General features: G+C 37.5%; 1 protein-coding gene across 2 annotated transcripts in view; it reads right to left on the bottom strand.

Annotated features, from left to right (window-relative positions):
- LOC113061590 (capping protein, Arp2/3 and myosin-I linker protein 2-like) overlaps positions 1-25743 on the bottom strand; it is a 42158-nt gene extending 16415 nt beyond the window's left edge. The window contains exons 1-31 of one of the 2 annotated variants that reach the window (XM_026230827.1): positions 25360-25743; positions 25076-25170; positions 21548-21598; positions 19151-19210; positions 18141-18262; positions 15193-15290; positions 15009-15079; positions 14848-14921; positions 14184-14259; positions 13624-13712; positions 13423-13517; positions 13234-13320; positions 12989-13098; positions 11913-11990; positions 11633-11709; positions 11445-11549; positions 10956-11025; positions 10790-10871; positions 8292-8388; positions 7404-7458; positions 6478-6650; positions 6176-6244; positions 5992-6085; positions 5801-5899; positions 5516-5644; positions 4912-5025; positions 4593-4765; positions 4399-4486; positions 4217-4309; positions 3589-3655; positions 1685-2070 (exon numbers count right to left, since the gene is read on the bottom strand). In XM_026230827.1, the coding sequence (XP_026086612.1) occupies positions 1685-2070; positions 3589-3655; positions 4217-4309; positions 4399-4486; positions 4593-4765; positions 4912-5025; positions 5516-5644; positions 5801-5899; positions 5992-6085; positions 6176-6244; positions 6478-6650; positions 7404-7458; positions 8292-8388; positions 10790-10871; positions 10956-11025; positions 11445-11549; positions 11633-11709; positions 11913-11990; positions 12989-13098; positions 13234-13320; positions 13423-13517; positions 13624-13712; positions 14184-14259; positions 14848-14921; positions 15009-15079; positions 15193-15290; positions 18141-18262; positions 19151-19210; positions 21548-21598; positions 25076-25170; positions 25360-25396 (3114 nt within the window). In that variant the 5' untranslated portion in view covers positions 25397-25743. Of the gene's footprint in view, positions 1-1684; positions 2071-3588; positions 3656-4216; positions 4310-4398; positions 4487-4592; positions 4766-4911; positions 5026-5515; positions 5645-5800; positions 5900-5991; positions 6086-6175; positions 6245-6477; positions 6651-7403; positions 7459-8291; positions 8389-10789; positions 10872-10955; positions 11026-11444; positions 11550-11632; positions 11710-11912; positions 11991-12988; positions 13099-13233; positions 13321-13422; positions 13518-13623; positions 13713-14183; positions 14260-14847; positions 14922-15008; positions 15080-15192; positions 15291-18140; positions 18263-19150; positions 19478-21547; positions 21599-25075; positions 25171-25359 lie in introns of those variants that run through there. The other variant, XM_026230826.1, reaches the window with a different exon arrangement.
- Positions 25744-26066: the final 323 nt, after the last annotated feature.

Below are 26066 nucleotides of genomic sequence, written 5' to 3'. Positions count from 1 at the left end.
AGATTTAGTCTGAGAGCTTTCTGTCCCTCCATTGAAAATGTATGTACGGTATACTGTCCATGGTTAGAAACGTAATAAAAAAATCATCAAAGTAGTCCATGTGACATCAGAGGGTCAGTTAGAATATTTTGAAGCATCGAAAATACATTTTGGTGAAAAAATAACAAAAATGATGACTTTTTTCATCATTGTCTTCTCTTCCGTGTCTGTTGTGAGTGTGTTCGCAACACCTTAATATGTTCTTTATAAGTACTAATAAACAGCCAACTTGCTAGCAATAAAAATTCTAACAAGCAACTAACTAATAGTGAATACGTGTTTCCTAGTCTAATGTTTCCCCAAAATCTTATACAGACCTACACTTTTGGTAGTGTATATATCATGATACATACCCCAAAACCATAACATCAACATGGTATTCTGTGGTAAACTATCTGATACCATCATTGCAACATGGTACCATCACAGTAAATTAAAAAAAAATAATAATAATTAAAGTCAGTTAATGGCAAATAGAGATAAATTGCCCAAAGTTCTGTGGCCAACAAAAAAAATGGTTTGAATGACTCGACAGGGTAGTCTTCAACACACCTGTGATTATATAATACCTGACAACCATTCAGAATTGCAACAATGTGAGGGCACAACAGCATCCTTATCACACAGAGCATCAAAGACAGACATCACAGCTCCCAATGGAAGCATCAATAAACATGCCATCAGAGCACATTAGACACACAGTGGTGTAAAGGCATGTGTGTGCGAGCAGCTACAATTGAGAACACAATAAAGCCCGTCACTATGGCAACCATTTACCAAATGACCATTCACAGGATGCACAAGTGTTACAGATACACACCAATAAGAGAAAAAATACATCCTCTGCCATTCTTTTCCCTCCATCTCATGCTCACGTAACGAAGACACACTGCAGTGAGGATATAATATCTCACATTAGACTCGACTCAACGGAAAAGACATGACGGGCTCCACAGAATCGCAGTGTGCCAGTGCAACCACGCACGGTCGTCGCAGCATCGGCAGGAGAAATACGTCTGTCACGCGCCAACCTAAAGATTACATCTCATTTACACACACAATCAGCTTCGCCCGAGCAATCTGTGCAACCTCACGGAGGGGCAAATAAACAGATTTCGATCAGAAACCCTGGGAATGCCACGAATAGAGGGATCCTCCATTCCTGGTGACAGAAGAGAGGGGACGAAAAGAGACCCTCCTTGATCTGGGAACATTAATAATTGAGATGCTACAGCAGTCACACCAAGCACAACCATCCATAAGCGTCCCTTTCTGACGGCATACACACAGCACCCAGCTGAGCCTCACAAACACGACGAGCAAACACACAAGGTGCCTGAAAATGGCAGTGGAGGATACACACCCAAAAAAAATCTCAACCCACCACAGTGGCACCCTCACACTGAGAGTCTCTCTCGCCACATATTACAAGAGAAAGAAAGGAAAAAAAAGGAGAAGATGGTGAGGAGGAGATGTGGGGGAGAGAGCATGGAGGAGCCTGGGTTGCTGCGGATGAACCAACCTGAGCAGTGCCGTCCGAGAGCAGCATCCCTCCCCCTCTCTCTCCACCACCAGTCTCCCCATCTCAGCCTCTCGAAACCCTTCCCCTGCTCCTTTCTTCTCAGTTCCCGACCTGCTGTCTTACCTGCGGCTTGCTGGGAGGCTGCCTGTTCCGGCGGTTGGGTCTGGGCCTGGAGCGGGTGTAGTGCCTCAGTGTGTGGCCTTCGATGGGCAGGTCCATAGGGGGCTGAGGAGGTGCAGGCTCCGAGTGCCGGGGCTCTCTGTTGCTAAGAGCGGCAGCAGCAGCAGCGGGAGCGGCAGCAGCATCCGCCTCTCTTCCCGAGTAGGAGGGGCTTCCTGGCTTCAGCTGGCTGACTGACAGCCCCGTCCCCAATGACAACGGCAGGGCCCGCCTCCTCTCCTCCGTTCCTACCCTGGAGACCTTAGGCCCTCCCCCTCCTCTCTCCTCTACCTCCTGCTGGGGATGTGTGGCCGCACGCGCCTGTTGTTCCCCTTCCACATCTAACAAACCTGCAGAGAGAGAGAGGGAGGAAGGAAATAAGGGACAACAGAGGGAGATAGTGAGGGAGGGGAGATACTGAGGCCTGTATGATGTGTGTGTCTACATAGAGAGGAGGAAACAGATCGAGATAGATCGAGAGAGGGAGAGAAGGAGGGAGTGACGGATTTGCACATATGCAGCAGAGGATACAAGAGGGGGGATGAAAGATCAGTGAAAAAGGCAGGAAAAGGGAAAGAGGAAGATAAAGCTGGACATCACGGAAAGGTTTGGGATGTGCACATGATTGATGCAGGCTGCCAGGGATTGTCACAAAAACACGTCCAGAATGTCATGTCATGCTTTACCCCAAAATCAATTAAAATAAAGTATTATTTCTTTATAATTATATTTTAGATATGGGAAATCAAGTCTAATTGAAAAGAGTTAAGATTTTTGCACAGTGACATTATTTTAATGACAGTGAAGCACATCCCTCCATCACATCACATCACATTCATTAGTTCTCGGTGGTTATTATCATCACTGTAATACTTTCACTGAATTACAATAATAATATTTTGTTAAATATATATATATATATATATATATATATATATATATATATATATATATATATATATATATAGAAAATAGTTTGGGCAGATCAATACTGTTTCGGAAACATTTTTTTTTTATTGCATCCTTGTTTTGCATTTTAGTAAACTCACAATACAAAATCAGTCTGCATAACCGGCTTCATTTTCTTCATCTGATTTATTTTGGGGTGAAATATGACTGAAACAATAAAAAGAAAAGATGACAGCAGAGATAACAGGACAGGTATACACAAAAGAGCAGAGGAAGAGGAGGGTGGCGGGCCGGGGGAGGGGTTTTGTCATGGTTGTAAGCGGGTGGCCCCCTCCCTCGTCTGAGGGGCTCAGTGGTGTGAGAATAACAGGGCTATGCTCCAGTTAGCGGCTGCCAGCAGTGTTACACAGCTGATTATATTAGTAGAGTCAGGGTGGGACCTTCCAAAATCAAACCCCCCACCGTCTCAGACTCACAGATAGAAGAGCGATTACACAGGGAGGGAAAATCCCATGAGAGAGGCATCCCGCTCTCACAGACAGAACTTCAAACAACAAAGCACGCTTTTGATGTCACCTGCACTGTAGCACTACTACAGTACATAGTGCATCACATGCACAAATTTAAATACCCAGTGGGTTGCCATTAAATCAGGTTTACACATGCTATTTATTGTAAAGGATGTGGTTTAATGAGGTCTGTTTAACTATATAGAGTTTTTTTTAGATAAGCGCAATGACAAGTCCTGTTCAAATATATTTGATGACTGTATAATTTAACAGACCTGAACATGACCTTTGACCTCAACAGCTGTGCTGTGATGGCCGGGGTTTGCTACAATCATCTGTCAAGTAATGCGCAGCTATGATGTCACCAGTATAGGCTATATACGTGATTTAGGAGTGCAAAAGACAAATGGCAAAGGGTGAGTCTTGAACAAGAAGCACTTGTCGGCTTACTTTTGATGGAAGGGGCGGGACGGATGCTACGGGAGTGGAAACTGTTCCTCCAGATGACTGGGACATACTGTGGACATGCAGAGAGAAAATCAAACTTAAATGCATACAAATCACTGCAATCAAACTCACCCTATGAGTTAATGAAATAATTTCAATTTATAATCAATTTTTTTTACATTCTGTAAAAAATAAACGAGCTGTGTTGAAGCCATAATTTATATTTTCTGAATGCACACCATTGTAATAGAAGGGTCTAAATGTACATTTGTACAGATCCTTGATACATGTTTTGTTAATAAAGATGTTCGTCCACTTTGGACCATTCTCAGATTATACTGGAGAATATGGATCATCAAGTTTGACACAAACTGGCTGATTTTTTAGGATTCTTTGATTAATAATAGCATTTATTATATTTTTTTTCTAACAATGTAAAACTGCCACTTTTAAACAATGTAATGTATCCTTTCTAATGTTTATATATATATATATATATTATATTACTGACCCCAAACATTTGAGTTGTAGTGTATGTGCAAGTTGTACTGTATGTATAAAAACAAAGCAAAAGTCCTGAGTAAGTTGTGGATCAGAATGCTAGATTCGAGCAGACATGCCCTGTCCTCACATCATCTGTAGGGAATTCATGCTCCATCACTCTAAGCTGAGGGACATTGGCCTTGGTATTGGTGGACTGGGAAAAGTCCCTCATGTGCTTGTCCTGAAAGCAAGAGAGGGATATCCTGCATGTCATACACAAGCATACACAATTCTCACATGCTCAACAGATTCATAAATGCAAACACTTACCAGCTTTTCCTGAGCCACTGACAAATCCTGAAGAACTTCTTCAACTATACTTCCCACCAGAGAGACACTGACGGACAGTTTGAGTTCACTGAGAAAAAGTGAGAGAGGGGAGCTCAAAGTAAAATTAATAATAATAATCTTTTGAGGTTTCAAGAATTTAATAATTTTTATAGTGATTTGCATGTGAGCCCCACCTGAGCTTGTTTATGATGCTGATCTCTGTCTCTTGTATTGTGTTTTGAATGAAGTGCGCAGCCTGACGGGTTTTCTTGGCCACACAATCTGCCAGACGCTCGCTGACACTGGACCTCTGGACGACTCTGGGGCAGGTCAGCTGGGCAGACTGCAGCATTGCCGTCGCCAGCTCCTGCACAACACAAGAGACAATCTGATTTGTACTGCCATCGAGTTACAGAAACCTCCACTAAAGCAAAAAAAACATACTCAACTTTCGGTACTACATACTACATAACAGACACTACAGAAACACACAAAAACATGACTAAAGTGAACCTGGATTTCCTCAGTAATCTCACTACTCAGGGCTGTAGCAGAGTCATGGAGAATGCATTTCAGCATGTGACCACTAGAGGGCGCTCTGCCCAATTCATAGAGTCCTGCAAAAGTCTGTGTGGAAAGGCCAAATGTCAAGTATCAAAACTTTCATTCATAAAGGTTAATACTTTTGTTTACTGAGAACAAATTAAATTAATAAAACTGAAAGTATTTTGAAAGTCTTTTTAACTGTTTGTTCATCAAAAATAAATAAATAACTGTTTTCATCATTGGTGATAATAAGAAATGTTTCTTGTGCACCAAATCAGCCTATTAAAAGTATTTCTGAAGGAGAGTGTGACACTTAAGACTGGAGTAATGGCTGCTGAAAATTCAGCTTTGCCATCTGAGGAATAAATCACACTTTAAAATATATTAAAATTTTAACTATTATTTTAAATGTAACTTATATTCACTAATATAGCGATTTTATTTTTCTGATCAAATAAATGCAGCTTTGGTGAGCATAAGAGACTTTCAAAAGCATGCAAAAATCTAGTGTGAAAAAAATCTAGTTTTAAATCTGTAATACTGCAAACCATGTAGATGTGTAATCTCATACACTTGTGGCCGTCTTTGCATGTTGAAGTGCTTCCTCTGCAAGCAAGATGTCTGACTGCACCTCTTGTATATTGTAGCAGGTTAAAGGATGCACACTTTCCTGTAGTTTCTTACAGAGATCCTGAACTAACTGAGAAAAAAAGATAGAAACACTTTCTTATAATGATCTGAACCCTTAGTATATAGTATAACATTCTACCATATCATAGGCACTAGACAGTAATAATTATATATATATATATATATATATATATATATATATATATATATACACATCCAAACAAACCTGTTCAGAGCGAGTGGTCTTCAGTCCATGCTGCAGGTGACACATATTCTCCCCTGTTTCACAATGTCTCTGATTGTTCCTGTGTAAGAAATTCTGCATCTGCATATACACCCATAAAAAGAATCAGTTTATAATATACATATCATTATCTGTTCTCATGGCTTTCAACAGTTCTGGAAATAAGAACTAACTTTCTGTAAAGCCTCCTCCGTCTTCTCTGGGGTGTTTCGATAGGCCTGAAGAATATCACTCATTGGAATGGACATGTTCTGTAGTGTCAAGTTTCTGTATGAAAGCACACGTACAGAAAATACATGATGTATTAACAAATATAAGTCACTGAAAAATGTCTGTTTGTCTGTGGGGTACTCTCACTTCTCCATGGCATTGGCCACATCCATAAATCCTCCAGCAGTCACATTGTTTCGGTCCCAAACTAGTGTTCTGTCAGGAAACAAAGCACAACCTTCTTAAGGACGTAAGGACGGCGACTGCAATTTTTGCCAAAAATAGGACGTGTTTTGTTGATCCTGGAAAAAGATTCCCGTAAAACATAATTTTAACCCCATCATTAACCTTAACCTATCTATACATTATGACTGATTTACGTGAACAATGATCAAGGAACATGTTTAACTTTACAAAAATGCTATAATTCACCACGTGTGGAAAATTACTTTAGCTTGGTGTTGATCACGAGGGCCTTTGCTAGCATCTTTGCTCCTGTGTCACCTATAGAGTTCCCACTGATATCAATCTTGGACAGGCTGGCATTGCTGCCCAGGCTGTTGATAAGGATGGTGGTACCAGTTTTCAACTTTGAGTCACATACAGAAAGAGACTCCAGGGGCTAAAAAGTGTAAAAAAAAAAAAAAAAAAAGAGAGTAAAGATGTCAAGGGGGTCACTTTCCATGCCAAATGAACATATGAGACAATGATCATATTATACTGAAGGGCTATACTTGTTTCAACAAATTAAATTGATCTTAGATTTAGAGTCATTTTCATGGAGTCATTAACCTTTGGCTACAAGTTTCATTAAGATTTCTATTAAGGTTTGAGTCTCATTAACTTTAGAAGCGGTATCTACTGAGCAGGTTGGGTCGTGAAAGGCCAGCTCTGATCCTTTGGAGAGCATGAATGCTCATATTAATGTGGATAAAGTTACATAAAGTTGAGAGTCTGTTTTAATGAGTCCTATATTTGAGTTAGAGCTGCTTGTGTAATTACTGAGCCCGGGTTTGTCTTGATAGAGAGGGATTCTGGGTAATTAAAACTCATGCTGGAGGAATGGGGGAGGGGGTGTCTCTGTGGACCTTCTCTCTTTATTGGTTCTAGTATTACAGACACAAACAGACACAGAAGCATAAATACAAATCTTCACTGTTAACTGAGCCAAAGACAGCAGCTCTTCCCACTCTCAATGTTTTATGAGAGCTGTGGTCCGTAGGTGGATGTTCTGGTGTTTTCGTATTCATGGTGGATAGGGGAAGTGATCCTAATTCACAGCATTTCTCATATCATTCTAACGGAATAATGAGAAGTGTGTGTGTGTGTGTGTACGTGTGTAGTTGTTTCTGATTATTACAAATGATGTACTTACACACTCCTCCTCTTGAATTAGCTGTACAAGGCGGTGTAACACATCTGTAAGCGCTCTGAGAGAGAGAGGCGGAATTTAAAATATGCATCATATGCATGAAAGGAAAAGGGGGGAAAGGGTAGTTATGCTTTGGAGAGAGATGACAGACTGGAAAGACTGAAAGATGCATCAAAAACGTTTTAAAAGGAAATGTGTCCTTTCAGTGCTTCAAAATACAAGTTTCCTGAACACTCAAACATCTACAGTACATCACATAAAAGCCTTCATATCATTTAAAAAATATGAGTAATTCACACCTAGGGCCCTATCATACACCCGGCACAATGCGACGTAAGGCGCAGCGCAAGTGTGTTTGCTAGTTTCAGTCCGGCGCCATTCACATTTTCCCGTCCAGACAACGCCATAGAACAACTCAAACCTGGTCTAAAGTCTGGCACAAAACACGCATACATGCTGCTTATTAAACACAGGGATGCACAGCAGCACACAAACATGGCAAATATTCAAAATTAAAGGATTGCAATGCATAAAAATATGTCATAATGGCTAGTCATCGCGTGTATCAGAATTAGGCTATCTATTTGCTCATACACAAGCAGCTCCGTTTCATCTCGGAGACGTGTTCTGTCTTTGCGCTTGTCAAATTCCGCCATGTAAATAGCAAATCCGTCGTGGCACGAGTGCCACTGGCTCTTAAAGGGAATGGAAGATGAGACTCTGATTGGTTTATTGCATGTTACGCCCAAAAAACACCCATTACTCATTAAGAGAATAGGGACAACCTGTTTAGACCGCCAACCGTTTTTCCGTCGTTAAAATAGCAAAAGTGGGCTAGTAGTGCACTTTACACTTTGCGTTTAGATCGTTAAAATACTTTATGGCACTTACTTAGACTTCATGGCAAAATTGCATCCAATTGAAAGGTGCCGAATAGAGTGACTCCGACCAATGGAGAGAATTAAAGTAACCATGTTGCTTTCAAAACCTGTCAGAAAGGAAACACAAATGACTAATTGTAATATTTTAATTTCAAAGGAAGTGAGCGGTACAACTTCTATCACACATAGCCACCAAATAAAACACAGATCCTCTTTCTACATGCCATAATAAACATGGTGTTTTTACATGTCAAGAGAGACAAAGCAAGCTCATTTTGGCCCTATCACTTCTTGTGTCTTTATTTATTCCTTTTAGGACATCTGGCTGAGTAAGCCAAACTCAGGCCTTAGTGATAATTGTTAAGAAAACTTAAACATGCAAAGTGTGTACACACAACTAGTATAGAATAAATAAGTACATGCATCTAATAAATAAATTAATACTAGTATCTAATAAATAAGATCTAGTGTCTATTAAATACTTACTAGTATCTAATGAATAAGCACTAGAACTTTTAAAAATGTGCTAGTACCTAAAGAATAAGAACTAGTATCTAATGGAATAGTAGCTAAAAAGTAAAAACTTGTAGCATGAAAATAGATACATTTAAGTTTAAGGATGAAATATTAAAAACGGCAAAATGGTACAGAGACATGTTTTTAATAGTTGTACTTCTTTTAACATGGCATGGCATTTTGAAAAACCTGCCACTTATGTGCAACAATTTATTGATTTCAGTGATATCTTGCAGGAATTACAATCGTTTCATTCATACCGCTCCATAAAAAGATCCATAAATCAGTTGAATGATCCATAAATCAGGTGCCAGATGAGTTTGGGGATATTGTACCTGTCCAATCACGTATATTTTCACCTTCTATAATTCAGATATTTCTCTTCTTTATTTCACTCTGATTCAGTGTTTGTATATGTGTTCAGACAGGTGAGATCGCCCTGCAGCGGCACAGTATGAGTTCAGCAGGTCATGTGCTACTCTGACTGATGTGTTGAGCCTTTCCTCGTCGTGTAGTAGCTACAACAATGCCTATATTTGCTTTGTCTCCTGGGTTATGAAAATAGCATGGCCTGATTCCATTTTCTCCCAGGGTTCAACATTTTCACAAACACTGCTTCTAACTTGAAAAGCAACATTAGTTCCTTCAAGAACCATTTACCGTAATTTCCGGACTATAAGTCGCACTTTTTTTCATAGTTTGGCTGGTCCTGCAACTTATAGTCAGGTGCGACTTATTTATCAAAATTAATTTGATATGAACCGAGAAAAATGAACCGAGAGAAATGAACCAATAGAAAACATTACCGTCTCCAGCCACGAGAGGGCGCTCTATGCTGCTCAGTGCTCCTGTAGTCTACACTGAAGACATAGAGCGCCCTCTCGCGGCTGTAGACGGTAATGTTTTCTTTTGGTTCTTGGTTCTAAATAAATGCGACTTATAGTCCAGTGTGACTTATATATGTTTTTTTCCTCATCATGACGTATTTTTGGACTGATGCGAATTATACTCGGGTGCGTCTTATAGTCCGAACAATACGGTAAATGATTTAATTTTCTATTAAGCAGATATCTAGTTCAACAACTAAGTAAGATTCCAAGTTAAACACAAGATAAACTTTGCCATCAGGATCTGTCTGCTGTTGATTGCCACAGAGAACGAATTTCACGAATTTCACATCAGTTTGAAAAAAAGCAGAGATTTGTTAAACATATTTACATTAATTCATCATTAAAAAAAAACTTTATATTTGAACAGTTAAAAATTGTCAGGGGGAAAATAAAAACATATTCGATAGTACATATCCGATATTTAATGCATTGGTAGGAAGAGTGGGATTTTGGACCAATGAGATTTCACAGTGGGCGGGGCTACCCAGCAACACAAAAATGGAAACCAAATGATAACTGTCTGTGGACAAAACTCAGACTCTACTGTCGGCTTTTATTCAGATTTTATGATTTTATTGTTTATCACTTAATCACATCATGCCATGTTACTAGAATATGTTATTAAAACAGTTTACTAGGTTTTAAATTTAATTTAATTAAATGTATGCATTTAGCATATGCTTTTATCCAAAGCGTCATACAGTGCACTCAGGCTAACATTTTTTACCTAACATGTGTTCCCTGGGAATCAAACCCACAACCTTGCGCTGCTAACGCAATGCTCTACCACTTTTTATGTGGTTAATGGTTAAATGTGGTTAACATCATCAAGTCATTTCTACAGATGTAAACAACAACCCTTTTGGCCTATTACTTATTTTATGAAAAGAGGTTTTCTAAGCAGCAAGAAAACTTGCACACAGACAGCAGGTTAGATTAATTTATGCCTCTATCTCTCTATGTATCAGTCAGATATGATTTATAACCTGTCTGATGCCAGTGAGAGCAATATAATAAATCTGGCAGAAAAAAAGAGGGAGGTACAAAGGGAGGTTAATAAAGTGCCAACTGCATGAATGAGAAAATAAATAAAAGACTGCACCGTTGTCAGACAGGTCCAGACTGCAGATGGCCTTGGCCTCAAAAATGTGTTCCTGAATCACCTGAGCTCCGGCCGACCTCAGCTACACATACCACAAAATCACACACACCATTTTAAGAAGAGATCTGTTGAATACTTTGATGTGTATATGTGTGTGTATCTGTACCTCACAGCAGCTGATGTCAAGCTCTAGCTCAGAGAGATGAGTGTTGGTGGCCAAGCCCTGTAGTAACAATCTAAACAACATTCATACTGGACATTAATAATGATGAAAGAAAAACATACCATCAAAAGATGCTGTTATTTTGAACTTTCTATTTAAAAAAGGAAATAAATAATATGATTTTTCCTAAAAAAAAATATGAAACAGCACAACTGTTCTCAAAATTGATAATAATAATAAAGTTTTTTTTAGCATGATTTCTGGTCATGTGACACTGAAGACTGCTGAAAATTTTATACTATTTTACAATATTATTTTTTTCAACATATTATTTTTTTTTTTACTGAGCCCAGATTTTGGAAATTACGATACACAAAACTCATCACAAATATATAGGCCATAATCAAACAGATGCAAATTGCCTATAACAGGAGATGTACCTACTCAAGCTTGTAACATCCATTTCCTTTAATGTTGGCACAAACCTCATACCTGAGAGCTTCTGGAGGTAGTTTAGTTCCAGACAATCCCACGTATTTTAACACAGTGCTCTTGCTGAAGAAATCCCTCACACTGCGCGTGACCTCTCGTACTTTCCTAGTACAGCCACACAGATCAGTATGTGCATGCTGCCTGTGTAGAGATGCATATAAATCATAACGTCACTTTTGATGGCTCACCTATGAGAAAAAGTGTTCCTGGAGAGGTTGAGGTAGCTCAGAGTAGTGCAGCAGCCCACTGACAGAGACACAAACAGCTAGAGAGAAACAGAAAAAAATAACTCAAGATTATTTTAGAGGAATTACTGTAAAAAAATGTAACTTCCATTTGACTCCCTAATCCATTTTACACTACAAAATAAGAATCAAACAATACATATATATATATATATATATATATATATATATATATATATATATATATATATATATATATATATATATAGCTGATGTGACTCACAGTGTCTAGAGGGCAGTCTGTGTAACTGAGGTCCAGGTGTGATACTGCATTTGGAGCAGATAGGAACTTAAAGAGACTCTAAAAAGAGACAGACAAGCATGGTATTTCAAAGCCATAGCATGTGTACGAGCCTATTCACTCTTTTTTGCTAAATTTTGCTATGCTGGCATTAAATAAAATCTGTGAGACAGAAAGGCAGACATATGAAGCAACGCGAAACCAAGACATGGCTTCTATAATCACAATTATTCAATGACTGCAAACAACATTTATAGTCCATTGAAACAAAAAGTTAATGTACTGAAACAAATCGCTCATTCCATTACCCTCTACATCATACAGTAGCAGAACCCTGAAATTGAAAATGATCCATATAAAACACACCCATACAATGATCAACAAGAAGTCCATGGGCAAGTGTCAAGGAAGTTTTGGGGCAATTGACAAGATCGACAAGATTCAGCTGAAACCATTATGGTTTTTCCGTTTTCCAGCAAAAATTGACAATTTAAAAAAAAACAACTTTTTACATTTTATAATTTTATTTAATAAGCATGTATTCAATTGACAGTAAAACAATTTTTTTATTTAACAAAAAAATCTATTTCAGATAAATGCTGTTCTTTTTTATTTCTATTCAAGAAAAAGAAATGTAGCACAGTTTCCACAAAAATATCAAGCAGCTCAACTGTTTTCAGAAATGCATCAAATCAGCATATTAGAATGATTTCTAAAGGTTAATAAGACCACAAAGACTGGAGTAATAGCTGCTGACAATTCAGCTTTGCAATCAGAAGAATAAATTACTTAGTAAAATATATTAAAACAGCTGTAAACTGTCACCATAGTAATTTTTTTTATCATATAAATGCAGCCTTGGTGAGCATTAAAAGACTTCGTTCCAACTCTTTTTCCAATTTTGAAAGCTTACTGGACATTTTGAAAAGTAGTGACTCTATAATATTATATATGTATAATATAAATAGTTATTTTTGTGGTGGGCCAGTGAAAATACTGACAGCGCAAGTACAAATCTGAACTAAGGGCCTTCCATCCCCCAGCTCTGTCAAACTCACCAGAGCCTCTTCTGTCGCCAGGCAGTTGATGTTTCCGCTCAGGTCTAGGTGGGTAAGAGTGTTGCAGAGAGATGCACTCTGATGAAGAGCTTGAACCAGACAGCCCAGGCCTAGTGCAAAAGGAAGAGAGAAAACGAGGTTGAAGACGGCAACAGCATGGCAACCAAAGCTACTGTCTTGAGAAAATGTAGGCAGGAAATAGCATCTTGAAATGTATAAAAGCGAGTAAGAGATCAACGCAGCACCTTTTGGGGACATGGAGACCTTGGAGAGATACAGCTGACTGAGACCACGTGCCAATTTGCCTAAACTCTGACTGAGAGAAATCACACCTAAGTGCAAGGGAACAGAGAAGACATAACATCAGCACGTATACACAGGAGAAATCTGAACAGACGGAGATCTCAGATCAGAGAGAATATCTGCATCAGTACCTTTATCCTCAATAGCATTGACAGACAGATTGATGATATGGACAGCAGAGGCAGAACTGTCCCGAAAAGTTCTGGCCATCTTGACAGCAAAATCCCTGCTCGTGGATGCAACAATCATTTACTGGCTTATGAGACATTGGGTAAATGTGCTTTTACAAGCTTTTAGCTTTTCACGAGTGCAAGGGCCTTGATGAAGCTCACATTTTGAGTCCACTGGCCTCCAGACTGACTTCCTCCAGAGCACAGGACCGGGCGATCATATAGAGGACCTGCTCCTGAACATCAGGGGTCTGAGAACAGAGAGCAGATGGACAACACACGAAGATTGACGTGAATTGAGGATGATGCACTATGATTAAAAATGTTATGTGCTACACAGCCACAAAGTACTGAAATTTCAATAAAAAGAGACTTGTTTGGTTTCTTCAAGAGAGCAGCTTCAGCTACAAATCTTTTTTCTCTTCATGCTTCAATCCTCTCCCTATGTCTCTCCATCTTAAATTAGTATTCTGTATCACACTGAGATCAAATTTGCCCTTGAGCATGTCTCGTCATGGTGTTGTGATGCCTCTCAGTCAGAACAACAATTTTTTTTATTTGGCAAGTGGCCTATATCTGACCTTTCCACAACCAGGAGTGAGAGGAGAAGGGGGTCTGACATGAGTGGATAAGTCAAGTCTAAACATAACCATTCTGCTCTAAGTTTCCAGCTTTCTTCACCAGTATTCATGATTATTTGGCCCAGAAGTATCCATTCATACCAGTTTGAAGTCCTTGCTGCATATCTTGGTGAACCATTGGTTAAAGGACAGAGCACCCACTGCTAAAGCCAAGTCTCTGTTAACATTTTCAACAGATTATTAAGAAATATCACAACATCAAAAATATATATTAACAAGGACATTGATTTATATATATAAAAAAAGTGAGGTCAGTAAGATTTTTTAAAGAAATTTTTACTTTTATTCAGCAAGGATGCATTAAACTGATCAAAAGTGACAGTAAAGGCTTTTACATCGTTACAAAAAAAACTTTCTATTCAAATTGATTTCTATTCAAACAATTAAATATCACGGTTTCCACAAACAGCACAGCTGTATCCAACATTGATAATAAGAAATGCATAAGAAATAATAATAATAATACATATATATTATGTATTCAGTTATAAAACAGTTTATTAAAACTAATATTTCATAAGATTCTTGTTTTTATTGTATTTTTAATTTAAAATGCAGCTTTGATGAGAATAAAGTTTTTTTTTTTTAAATCTTACAAACCCCACACTTTTGAATGGCAGTGTATTAAAGTGTTATATATATATTAAAATTAAATGCATTTGTTTACGGTATATATTGTAAAAATATATTCTAAATACATTTCTTATTTAGAGTTAGAATATAAAGTATAAGTTATTGTATCTACCTGCTGTCTAAATGACTGAAGTCAACGAGGTTGAAAACCCGACAGTTCTGAGCATGGTAAATGTTATCGACGTCCTAGAAACCACAGGGGCAACAATTCTTAAAAGCGTCATTGCATAACCTTTGAAAATGTGATTCTTATTCGTATTGATTGCCACACACCCACTGAACTTCCATACAGCACGGGAACTCATTGAAGTCACATAAAGCTGCATAGGTGTCCGAAAAGCCTCCTGTAGAGGACAAAAGAGAACTGAAATGAAAGTATTGCGATATCTAAATAAACATGTAAATGTGACTGTTCTATACAGCTGATCACACAGACTGATGGTGAGTATCATCTGACCACATGGTCCAACTGCTCCATTCACATGTTCTTCAACTCTGGAGGCAAGACTGCACAGCCGCTCTTGGAGGTCAGGGGGAACTTTCTTCAGCAACTTCCTGAAAGGAAAAAAGCGATGGAGGGGGATAAAGGAAGTGTGGGATCAGTGAAAACACATCTGCCAACACAATTTCTTTCTTTAGTTTTCCAGTCAGGGGTAAAAAACTTGCTATTTACGCAATAATCATGTTACTTGATCTCATTAGATAATGTGTACTAAAGGTCATGTTTGTTCCATTTGTGGGCAGATAAATCTGTTAAGGTTTTCGAGAAGAAGTGAGTCAAATCAGTGAAGGCCTTATTTAGGTTTAAGTCATGAGGAAGGAATAATAAGGAAAAGTGAAACTACTTAAAGATCATCAACGTTTCAAATGATTTATGAAAGCAGTGGTTTTTACATGGTTTTGCTTCAGGAACCAGATTTTACACAAGACGCTAAGTACATAAAATGGGCCAACATTATGGTCAGCACAATGTGTATATGAATCCATATTTAATGTAAAATGGGTCACATTTAATTTATTGTAAGAATGAGTTGAGAAATTAACTCAGATGCACTTTGTTTATAAGTATATGTTTACATTTAGGTGTGATCACATTTACTATTGCTCTATGAAATTTTGGGGGCAAATTCCAGTCCTTTCAATAGAAATCCATGCAATTGGGAGTTTTGTGTAAGGGCAAAGAAGTACCCACACTGATTATACTCATATTCAAGTTGGCTATGCGAATTTACCGTGCCAACCATCAGAAAGCTATCATACATCCCTACACTATGGAAAATTTTTATTTTTCTTGCCCGCCAAATTTTGCCTACATTTTGCTATACGTAACCATAGGTTTTTTAGAAATATGTCATAAATGTAAATAGAATAGAATCTAAAAATAAAAATAGGTGTTATCTTTCACTTGGATCTTATAAGTTGCACTGAGTAAATACAGCTGATTAAAACAAAAATAATTTCTAGCTTCACTCAAAAAACATTATTTTAGTAGTTTGCCCAGTTTACTTGAACAAAAGAAGCTAACACAACACAAATCTTTAGTTTTTACTCAGTTGTCATTTGCACTCAGTTTTATTACATTAAATGAAATTACATTTGTAAACTGTTAAATTAACATGAACCAATGATGTTGCAATGACTGAAACTGGGCAGGGGATTTCTAGTTCCCAGCATGCTTTGCATACAGATAGATCAGGAGAGTAAATGTTGAAATAAAGTGTTGTTCAGTTATATATGACATTTGAAAGAGTTTATGTTATGTTGATTTTTGAGGTTAACATTATGCTGAAGTGTAGACCTTGTGGTGAGGCTATGGTTACATTTCAATAAAGAGATGTTGTTCTTGATAAGCTGTATATGTGCTGATGCCAGTTAAGAGAACACTTTTAATTAAATTAAAGTGTTACATAATTTGCTTTGTATGTAAGCAAGTGTTATGTTGGCTATTAGTTCTTATGAGAATAAATTAAATGAATAAGCTTAAAGACAAGCACATGATTTATATTGACTATATGGTCACCATTTCTACGTTCCACAATCAAATGATCTTGAAACATTTTTAAGTCTGTATGACAGCTACTGACAACCCGAATGCTCCCCCATTTACCACAATGGTAACCAAAAAAAAAACAACAACTCAAAACTAAACTAACATTAAACACTTTCTGAACAGCAACATCACTGGTTGGATCAACAGAGTGAATTATGTTACACAGGTGCATCTCAATAAATTATAATGTCGTGGAAAAGTTCATTTATTTCAGTAAATAGACTAAAAAAAAATTATTAAATAAATTCATTTCACACAGACTGAAGTAGTTTAAGTCTTTGATTCTTTTAATTTTGATTATTTTGGTTCACATTTAACATCCACCAATTCACGATCTCAACAAATTAGAAGATGGTGACATGACATCAGTTAATCAACTCAAAACACCTGCAAAGTTTTCCTGAGCCTTCAAAATGGTCTCTCAGTCTGGTTCACTAGACTACACAATCATGGGGAAGACTGCTGATCTGACAGTTGTCCAGAAGACAATCATTGACACCCTTCACAAGGAGCCACAAACATTCATTCCCAAAGAAGCTGGCTGTTCACAGAGTGCTGTATCCAAGTATGTTAACAGAAAGTTGAGTGGAAGGAAAAAGTGTGGAAGAAAAAGATGCACAACCAACCGAGAGAACCACAGCCTTATGAGGATTGTCAAGGAAACTGGATTCAAGAATTTTAGAGAACTTCACGAGGAATGGACTTGGGTTGGGGTCAAGGCATCAAGAGCCACCACACACAGAAGTGTCAAGGAATTTGGATACAGTTGTCGTATTCCTCTTGTTAAGCCACTCCTGAGGCGTCTTACATGGGCTAAGGAGAAAAAGAACTGGATTGTTGCCCAGTGGTCCAAAGTCCTCTTTTCAGATGAGAGCAAGTTTTGTATTTCATTTGGAAACCAAGGTCCTAGAGTCTGGAGGAAGGGTGGAGAAGCTCATAGCCCAAGTTGCTATTGTGTGTGATTGAAAATTGTGTGATAGAAAAATTTGTATATAACTCCGATTGGATTCGTCTGAAAGAAGAAAGTTACATACACCTAGGATGCTTTTTTTTCATTTTTGGGTGAAATAACCCTTTGGATAAGGTCATTACACCTACCCATGTTTTAGAGTTGGAATGGAGACTCTGGCTTTGATGTCAATGACAAAAATTTTTTATAAACCTATTTGTTTTGCTATCCTAACTAAACTATACCTAATTATTTGGTCACTGCATTTTAAACCACAGTGTGCAACTGGATGAGACAATAGTTTTTCCTTAAAAGCACTCTATGGAAATCTAATGAATGAACAGATGAACGAATAGCATTTGAAGTAATGCATGAGGTTAGATGTGATGATTAACAGATCACTCACCCTGGTGATGAATCAGGGAAGATCTTCTTGAGAGAGGCGGTGACATGGGTGACTACAGCTTCCAGATCTCGCACTGACATCAGGCTAAGAGAGTAGATCTGCCTGTCCGTCTCAACAACCACCTCACGCACACACATAAACAAAGAGCCATGGATGATGAGTGATTGTGATTGTCCATAAAAGATTAACTAACTAACTAACTGGCTGGTTCTTTTTTCAGACAGTTTGATATTTAAAGCAGTTACAACATCACATGCTTTAAACATCTAAAAAAAAAATAGGGTTGAAAAATGACCTCAACTTCCCTGCATTCTAACTATGTGGTCACTTTACACTATAAATATTTTAAAACAGAAAAGGAAACTAAAAATACTACCTAAAATGTCAATGGGTTAAATGTAGAGATCTATATATTACAGTATTTGCATGTAACAGATGTAAATTTATTATACTTTTCCAAATATAGGTAAAAACTATTATTTCATAAATTACAGAGAAACTTTATATTTGACAGTATTACCCTACTGTTGAAAAAGTTTGCGGTCAGTAAGACGAAAAGTTCTTATTCAGCGAAAAGTGAGCGTCATATGCTTTTACATTGTTGCAAAAGATTAACCTTCAAATAAATACTGTCTTTAAATTTTAATTCATCAAAGAATAATTAAAATTTAAGCAGCACAATTATACATTTAATATAAATATTATTAAAATAGAATACAGTTGCTTTAAATTGCAACACTATTTCACAATATTATTGTTTTTACTGTATTTTTAATCAACAAAATACAGCCATGGTGAGCATAAGAGACTTACTTAAAGTAAACTGGTATATTTCTATCACAGCTGCTCCCCATTTTTTTTATAGTCACATTTAAATGTATTCATTCAAGAGATGTTTTTTATCAACAGCAACAAACCAAACAGAATGTTACAGTGTATATTAACAAGCAACTTTAAATGTGCATTACAATCTTTCATCAATCATCATGTTGTAGTAGTAGATCTCTTACTTGCTCAATACTGTCGATGGTGATGGCATAGATCTCTAGATAACTGAAGGCGCTCTCCACCTGCAGTGAGAGACAGGACCGCTCTGGACAGCACACATAACAAATAACACTGGAAATATAGTGACTCAGAAGTTAACACAGAAGGGAAGGTGGGGGTCCGGGAGGCTGGGTCACTCACTGAAACTCAAACACGGAAGCTGAGTTTGGAACAAGTGATTTTTTTTTCACAGGAACTAGCATTGAGTCATACACTTTCAATATATAGCAACATATCATGACACAGTGATACATTCCGTTAAGAGTTAATAGCCCTTCTTTCACTAATCAAGAAAGACAATCGACTTTAAAGGGAGTACATATGTCATTTTCAACTTTTTTGTAACATACAGTCAATTCACTGTTCAAGGGATACTTTCTTTTTTTTGGGTGGGGGGGGCTAACTGCCAATTTCCTTAATTTAAAGGAAAGACAGAAGCATTTAACATATACTGTACCTGTTATTCTGAATGTCAAGTTTAACATTATGATTTCAGAATATTGTTAGTATTATGTTAGTATTAAAAGTGTTGTATGATCATGCAACATTTCTTTGAATTTCAAGAATTTCATTTAGGGCTATATTGTTGCGTGTTTAATTTAGGATATATATTTTTTAAATATATATGTGTGCATATGTGTGTGTGTCTGTCTGTGTGTGTATATAGTACACACACATATATTATGTAAACACAAACTTTTATTTTGGATGCGATTAATCGTTTTGACAGCCTTAATTACATTTTTAAATACTCCATAAACTCAGTGTGTTCTAATGTACATTGGACTTTATTATTGATCAATTCACATACTATCCATCTTAAATAGTATTCGAAAATAGAATTAGTGTTACACACATAAACACAAATCAAAGTGCAAATCGATGCACACCCTGGCTGCATCCGACAACTTGGGCAGCTGACTTGCTGCCCCGCTGCCGTATGAGGCAATAACTTTGCAGGCAGCATTTTTGCATGAAGGCATCTCATACAACTGATTTCGGACAGACTTCTGAGGCAACGTAACAGTTTAATGATCTACAACAAAATAGAACGAGTTTTTGTGGTAACTTAATGAATATTGAATTACTATAATACTGATTTCTCGCTGGAACTAACATCAAAAGTTCAAAAAGTTATTTGAAAGAACGTCAACGCAGTCACCAAAATATCAAAAGAAAAACTAAATATATTACTGATCACAAACTGGGTTATTTATAGGTATTTTAATCATGATTTCATTTTTGCAGCCTGCTCTTAGCGATAACGCTAGCAAGTGGAGTTTTTGCCAAAAATAAAATAAAATTGTCAATACTGTTACCATCAAACTCTGTTAGGGAAGTCATGGCAAAATGGTTAGATAGTTGGACTGCCAATCGCAAGATTGTGAGTTCGAGTCCCGGGCCGGCAGGAATTGAGGGTGGGGGGAGTTCATGTACAGTTCTCTCTCCACCTTCAATACCACGACTTAGGTGCCCTTGAGCAAGGCACTGAATCCCCAACTGCTCCCCGGGTACCGCAGCATAAATGGCTGCCCACTGCTCTGGGTGTGTGTTCACAGTGTGTGTGTGTGTGTTCGGATGGGTTAAATGCAGAGCACAAATTCTTAGTATGGGTCACCATACTTGGCTGAATGTCACGTCACTTTACCAAGGTAGAATAACAATGCTGACAATAGGGTAACAGAATTTAATGTCAATTTACTAATTTACATAGGCATAGGTGGACATAGTTATGCATAGGTGAAAATTATCTCAGTTCCAAATGTTGGAATGTATGTCAGTGTTTGTGAGGGGAGCACTGCTTTGTGTACAGCTGTTACTGGGGAAACCTCGATCTCTACCACTCCGATTGCGCCTCCTGCTGGCAGAGAATGACTTTGCGTACATATGCCTCCACAAATAAGAGTGCAAGTCCGTGGGAAACACTGGACTATGGTATAAATAATTTCAACTGTATAACAGTTTCACTGCAATTCATGTTAGAATGTTAGGATTAAAGAACAATTAACATAATACATATTTACTTATTTGTACATAGTAAATGCAGTTATTTTTAAGCGGTTGTTGACATCGTATCTAAAACCTGATTAAGCCACAAAAAATAGGTCTTGCAATATCAATGCATGCAAAGGTTCTTGTTCAATATTCTCAGGGTCTGAATCCGGCTCAAATTAAATGCAATATTGACGCCATCCTTAACTATTTTGTATCAAATGCAATGACATCTAGACATTAAGTGTGACTTGACTGTAAAAATAAACATTTCTAAAAGTATATCACCCCATTTAAAAAGATTGCTCTGGCCCTGGTGTGAGATCTATGTGCTCTGATGCAGGACTGAATTTTATAGCCTTTCACACCTTCACTGGATGCTTGCTGAGGAACACATGAGCTCTCCATTGAGACATCACCTGTCAAAGAAGAAAAAAAGTGCACAGAACAGAGTAAATGAGTCTAGTGCCATCTGATGGTCAACAACGACAGCTCGTAACAACAGGCTAGCAACTTTATTTCAGTTGTACTCGCATGTCTGTTTTTGCAAGGCTTTCAGTTTTATGGCTCAGCAACCTGCTTAAAATACTGTTATTGGTCTGAATTTTATAAAACTATTTTTGGCAAAACTACAAACAACAATATGTTGGCCTTTTCAGTGCGTTCTCTTCCACACTACACAGGGAAAGCATGCATCCTTTAAATGATGAATAACGTTTCAAAATCAAACAATACAAATGCTGACTGCAACCAGAACCTTGCTCTGATGCTCTGCTGAGCATGAGACCTGCACATATCATCAGCACATCTCTGCACACTGTGTGGAGAAAGATAAGCACCACAGTCAAATAATACAGCATTATGAATGACAGCAGAAGAAGAGTTCTCTAGGGCACTGATCAAATGAATTTATGACATCGATCATGTGACTCTTTGTACAGACAAATGATGCTCTTTGGATCATCTCAAATCATGCTGGACAAATCATGCAGGTCTCGCATAAACATGTGGAGCTCGCGCTGCTTGAGTGTTGCTGTTTTCAAAGCAAAAGGGTGACCAATCGAATACGACAACATTTGGAAGTTCATGAAATTCTCATATTTGTGTCACAGTACAATTGTATTGAATGTTTTATTTTATTAAACATCCGTACTTCTAACATATATATATATGTACACACACACTAGAATTACGGACTTATGGTAAAGATGGATAGTAATATTGTATTATATATATATATATATATATATATATATATATATATATATATATATATATATATATATATATATATATTATAGCCTGTATGTGTTCAATATAATTAAATTGAATACATTTAATTTAAATATATATATATAGTATTAACTCAAAAATAACAAAAACAACATGGACATGAATTTCAGAATGTATTAGTGTTTGGTTTGCCATCCTTTTTTGTGTTATTGAATAAATCATATATAAAGAAATGTATTAACACAAATAAGATAAATAAGAGTATTTAGACCCCCTTAAATTTTCACTCTTTGTTATATTGCAGCCATTTTCTAAAATCATATAAGTTCATTTTTTTCCTCAATGTACACACAGCACCCCAAATTGACAAAAAAAAAAAAACACAGAATTGTTGACATTTTTGCACATTTATTAAAAAAAAGAAAAACTGAAATATCACATGGTCCCCAAGTTCAGACCCTTTACTCAGTATTTAATAGAAGCACCCTTTTGATCTAATACAGCCATGAGTCTTTTTGGGGAAGGTGCAACAAGTTTTTCACACCTGGTTCTGTCAGACTGGATGATAAACATTGGTGGACAGCAATTTTCAGGCCTCTCCAGAGGTGCTCAATTGGGTTTAAAGGGTTAGTTCACCCAATAATCAAAATTATGTCATTAATAACTCATCCTCATGTCGTTCCAAACCCGTGAGAACTTCGTTTATCTTCAGAACACAGTTTAAGATATTTTAGATTTAGTCCGAGAGCTCTCATTCCCTCCATTGAAACGGTATGTACGGTATACTGTCCATGTCCAGAAAGGTAAGAAAAACATCATCAAAGTAGTCCATGTGACATCAGAGGGTCAGTTAGAATCTTTTAAGCATCGAAAATACATTTTGGTCCAAAAATAGCAAAAACTATGACTTTATTCAGCATTGACTTCTCTTCCGTGTCTGTTGTGAGAGAGAGTTCAAAAGCAGTTTGTCATATCCGGTTTGCGAATGAATCATTCGATGTAACCGGATCTTCTTGAACCAGTTCACCAAATCAAACTGATTTGTTTGAAATGGTTCGCGTCTCCAATACGCATTAATCCACAAATGACTTAAGCTGTTAACTTTTATAATGTGGCTGACACTCCCTCTGAGTTAAAACAAACCAATATCCCGGAGTAATTCATTTACTCAAATTGAATGAACTGCTGTGGAGAGAGAACTGAAGATGAACACCGAGCTGAGATAATAAGCGAAACATTGACTCGTTCACGAGTCAAGAACCGTTTCTGTCAGATGCATCCGATTCGAGGACCGAGGAGCTGATGATACACTATGTTTGCTGTGTTTTCCCCCACGCCGACTCCGCCCTCACCACACCCCCAACTATAACTAGATGCCGACTGTATGTATCCTTCGTTTGGTGTCATAGTCCATATATAGTTGTCAGTAAGACTTAATGGGCTGGATTTATGGTAATTGAGAATGAGCATACACGCGCATCCTATTTACGACTGATTGCAATTCATTAACACACACACACACACACACACACACACATTTCACTCTCAAATCTGACGTTTACTAAGTATTCTATGAATCAAGAGAAGTTTTCGTCTCTTTACGTGCAAATCACTCACATATTTACTCGTATATTTATGAATGTTTCAAGAATGAGACCCATTGTCTTGTTGGAAGGTGAACCTTCGGCCCAGTCTGAGGTCCTGAGCACTTTGGAGAAGGTTTTCGTCCAGGATATCCATGTACTTGGCAGCATTCAGCTTTCCCTCGATTGCAACCAGTTGTCCTGTACCCGCAGCTGAAAAACACCCCCTTCACTGTTAGGACTGTATTTGACAGATGATGAGCAGTGCCTGGTTTTCTCCACACATACCACTTAGAATTAAGGCCAAAAAGTTATATCTTGGTCTCATCAGACCAGAGAATCCTTCAGGTGTTTTTTAGCAAACTCCATGGGGGCTTTCATGTGTCTTGCACTGAGGAGAGGTTCTTCTTTACCTCTATCACCAAGGCTCTTCTCCCCCGATATATCATTTTGGCCAGACAGCCAGCTCTAGGAAGGGTTCTGGTCATCCCAAACGTCTTCCATTTAAGGATTATGGAGGCCACTGTGCTCTTAGGAACCTTAAGAGCAGCAGAACATGATTTGTAACCTTGGTCAGATCTGTGACTTGCCACAATTCTGTCTCTGAGCTCTTCAGGCAGTTCCTTTGACCTCATGATTCTCATTTGCTCTGACATGCACTGTGAGCTGTAAGATCTTATATAGACAGGTGTGTGGCTTTCCTGATTAAGTCCAATAAGTATAATGAAACATCGCTGGACTCAAATGAAGGTGTAGAACCATCTCAAGGATGATCAGAAGAAATGTAAATACTTGAGTGTCACAGCAAAGGGTCTGAATACTTGGGACCATGTGATATTTCAGTTTTTCTTTTTTAATAAATCTGCAAAAATGTCAACAATTCTGTGTTTTTCTGTCAATATGGGGTGCTGTGTACATTAATCAGGGGAAAAAAAGAACTTAAATGATTTTAGCAAATGGCTGCAATAAAACAGAGTGAAAAGGGGGTCTGAATACTTTCCATACCCACTGTATATGGTGCTGAAATAAATATAAAATATGTATTATCTATTTGGAAATAAATGTAAGAGGCTGACATACCAAAACTCTGCTCTCTGCTCGCCCCTTGCACTGGCTGAGATGCACCAAGCTCATGAACTGAACCCTCTGTGGCTTCAAATACTCAGTTATGCATTCTAGAAATCAAGCACAAATAAACATTTTTGCAGAACTGCACATTACATTACTTAAAAAAAACTGTATTGACAGAGTAGGGATTGTATAAAGAGCTACAGACACTTATCTCACAGAATAAACAAGCCTACAAGTAATAATTGTATCATATTTTAGTAGCATGTTCCGAAAGTATTGTATAAGCATCTTACCTTTGAGACAAAATGGGACATCTGTCTGCGCCGTCATAATGTTGGTGGCAACAAGGTGAAGACAGGCCGGCACTGAGAGCTCTCATGTAAGTTTGTGACACACTCTTGTAAAACACACATCCTGCTGCTTTATGATTCATTCTTATGGGGGAAGCCACAGTTTGAGAGTACAGGTCTGAAACAGGATGTGATCTGAACAAAATGAACAGCATCCTATTACAGTTACTTCATAATGTGCAGTTTCACACATACATTAATTTCATCCACAATGCAAGTATATCAGTGTTTGCAAATCAGGTTAATATTTAAAGCTTCAGTCAGTAGTACACCTGATAATGACAACACGTATTGTCTGACCAATTGAAATGATGCAGAGATTTTGGAGTCGTACTTGTGGCTAGATGCTAAAGAAAATAAAAACGCTAAATTAGACTTTTTTTTTCTTTTTTCTTTTTTTTTAAGTCAGCATCTCCCTCTAGTAGAATATTGTTCAGCTATAAACTGTACCTGATCTACGGTCACTGATAAAATCTAATGTTTAGGTGGAAAAAAGGTGTTCCCAGACCATATATATATATATATATATATATATATATATATATATATATATATATATCACACACACACACACACACACACACACACACACACTCTATGGCTATATTACCAGATACTGGACATAATCTTTTATTTTCCGTCATTTAGAG

This window comes from Carassius auratus, chromosome 43 (assembly GCF_003368295.1).
Source record: "Carassius auratus strain Wakin chromosome 43, ASM336829v1, whole genome shotgun sequence".
NCBI classification, from domain to species: Eukaryota; Metazoa; Chordata; class Actinopteri; order Cypriniformes; family Cyprinidae; genus Carassius; species Carassius auratus.
This window is presented reverse-complemented; position numbering and strand designations above follow the sequence as displayed.